Raw genomic sequence first — 890 nt, 5'->3', positions numbered from 1 at the left:
CGGATGCTTCAAACGATCTCCATAGTCTGGACAATTGCGATATCCAGCAGCAAATTCCCTGCTGACCGAATCAGACCAACCGAGCGAGCTCCAATTTTGAGCTTGTGGGGTCACATTAGTGGCCCCAACAATGTTCTTGGCTGCTGCGACGGTACGCGGAGTTTCCAGCGGTGCGTATCGATAAGCGTGGGCCACATCCGGCACAGTACGCGTGGAATAACCAGCAGCAACATCCTCCCCACGAAATTGAGGGCGAGAAGGTGGTCAAACCAAGTGTTGGTGGATACTGCGGTAGTCCGTATCCACACGTCGATTCGAGTAGTTATGAGCTGCACGGGCCTGACAACGTTGAGTTCATTGATGGAAGGAAACCGTATTGATCGCGATCTCCGAAGGTTGACGCGACAATGCACCAGCAACCACATTGAGGTGGCCCTTAACGTGGTGCAACTTAAACGTGAACTGCGCGAAGAAAGTCAAAAAGCGAGCCAATTTCGGCGAGACCTTTGGATGGTGAAAAAACCACTTACACGCGCTGTTGTCCGTCTAGATATCAAATTCACGGTCATACAGGTAGTGACGCCATTTTTTCAATGCTAGCTTGATAGCAAATAGCTCATTCTCGTGTGTTGGCCAATTGATCTCGTGAGGCCCCAGCTTCTTCAAAACGAAGGCGACCGGATAATCTTGACCTGAACGGACTCGAGAGATAACGCCACCAACACAGTAGCCGGAGGCATCTGTTGTCGCAATGAAACGTTTCTCGTAGTCTGGTAACTGCAGCACAGGTGCTTCTTGAAGAGCGAATTTGATTTCCTCAAAGGAGCGAGTCTGTTCTGAACCCCAGTTCCAGACATGCTCTATCTTGATAAGAGGACCAAGTGGCAACG

At 50.3% G+C, this 890-nt stretch overlaps 1 protein-coding gene across 1 annotated transcript; it reads left to right on the top strand.

Annotated features, from left to right (window-relative positions):
• Positions 1–224: 224 nt before the first annotated feature.
• Positions 225–380, top strand: PPTG_25003 (hypothetical protein; the record flags this gene model as incomplete). The annotated part of the gene is made up of 1 exon (XM_008919128.1): positions 225–380. A coding segment is annotated over one exon (156 nt), but the record flags the coding sequence as incomplete, so codon positions are not given.
• Positions 381–890: the final 510 nt, after the last annotated feature.

This window comes from Phytophthora parasitica (genome assembly GCF_000247585.1).
Source record: "Phytophthora parasitica INRA-310 unplaced genomic scaffold supercont2.521, whole genome shotgun sequence".
NCBI lineage: Eukaryota > Oomycota > Peronosporomycetes > Peronosporales > Peronosporaceae > Phytophthora > Phytophthora nicotianae.
Note: the sequence above shows the minus strand (reverse complement) of the source record. Positions and strands in the feature narration are given on the sequence as shown.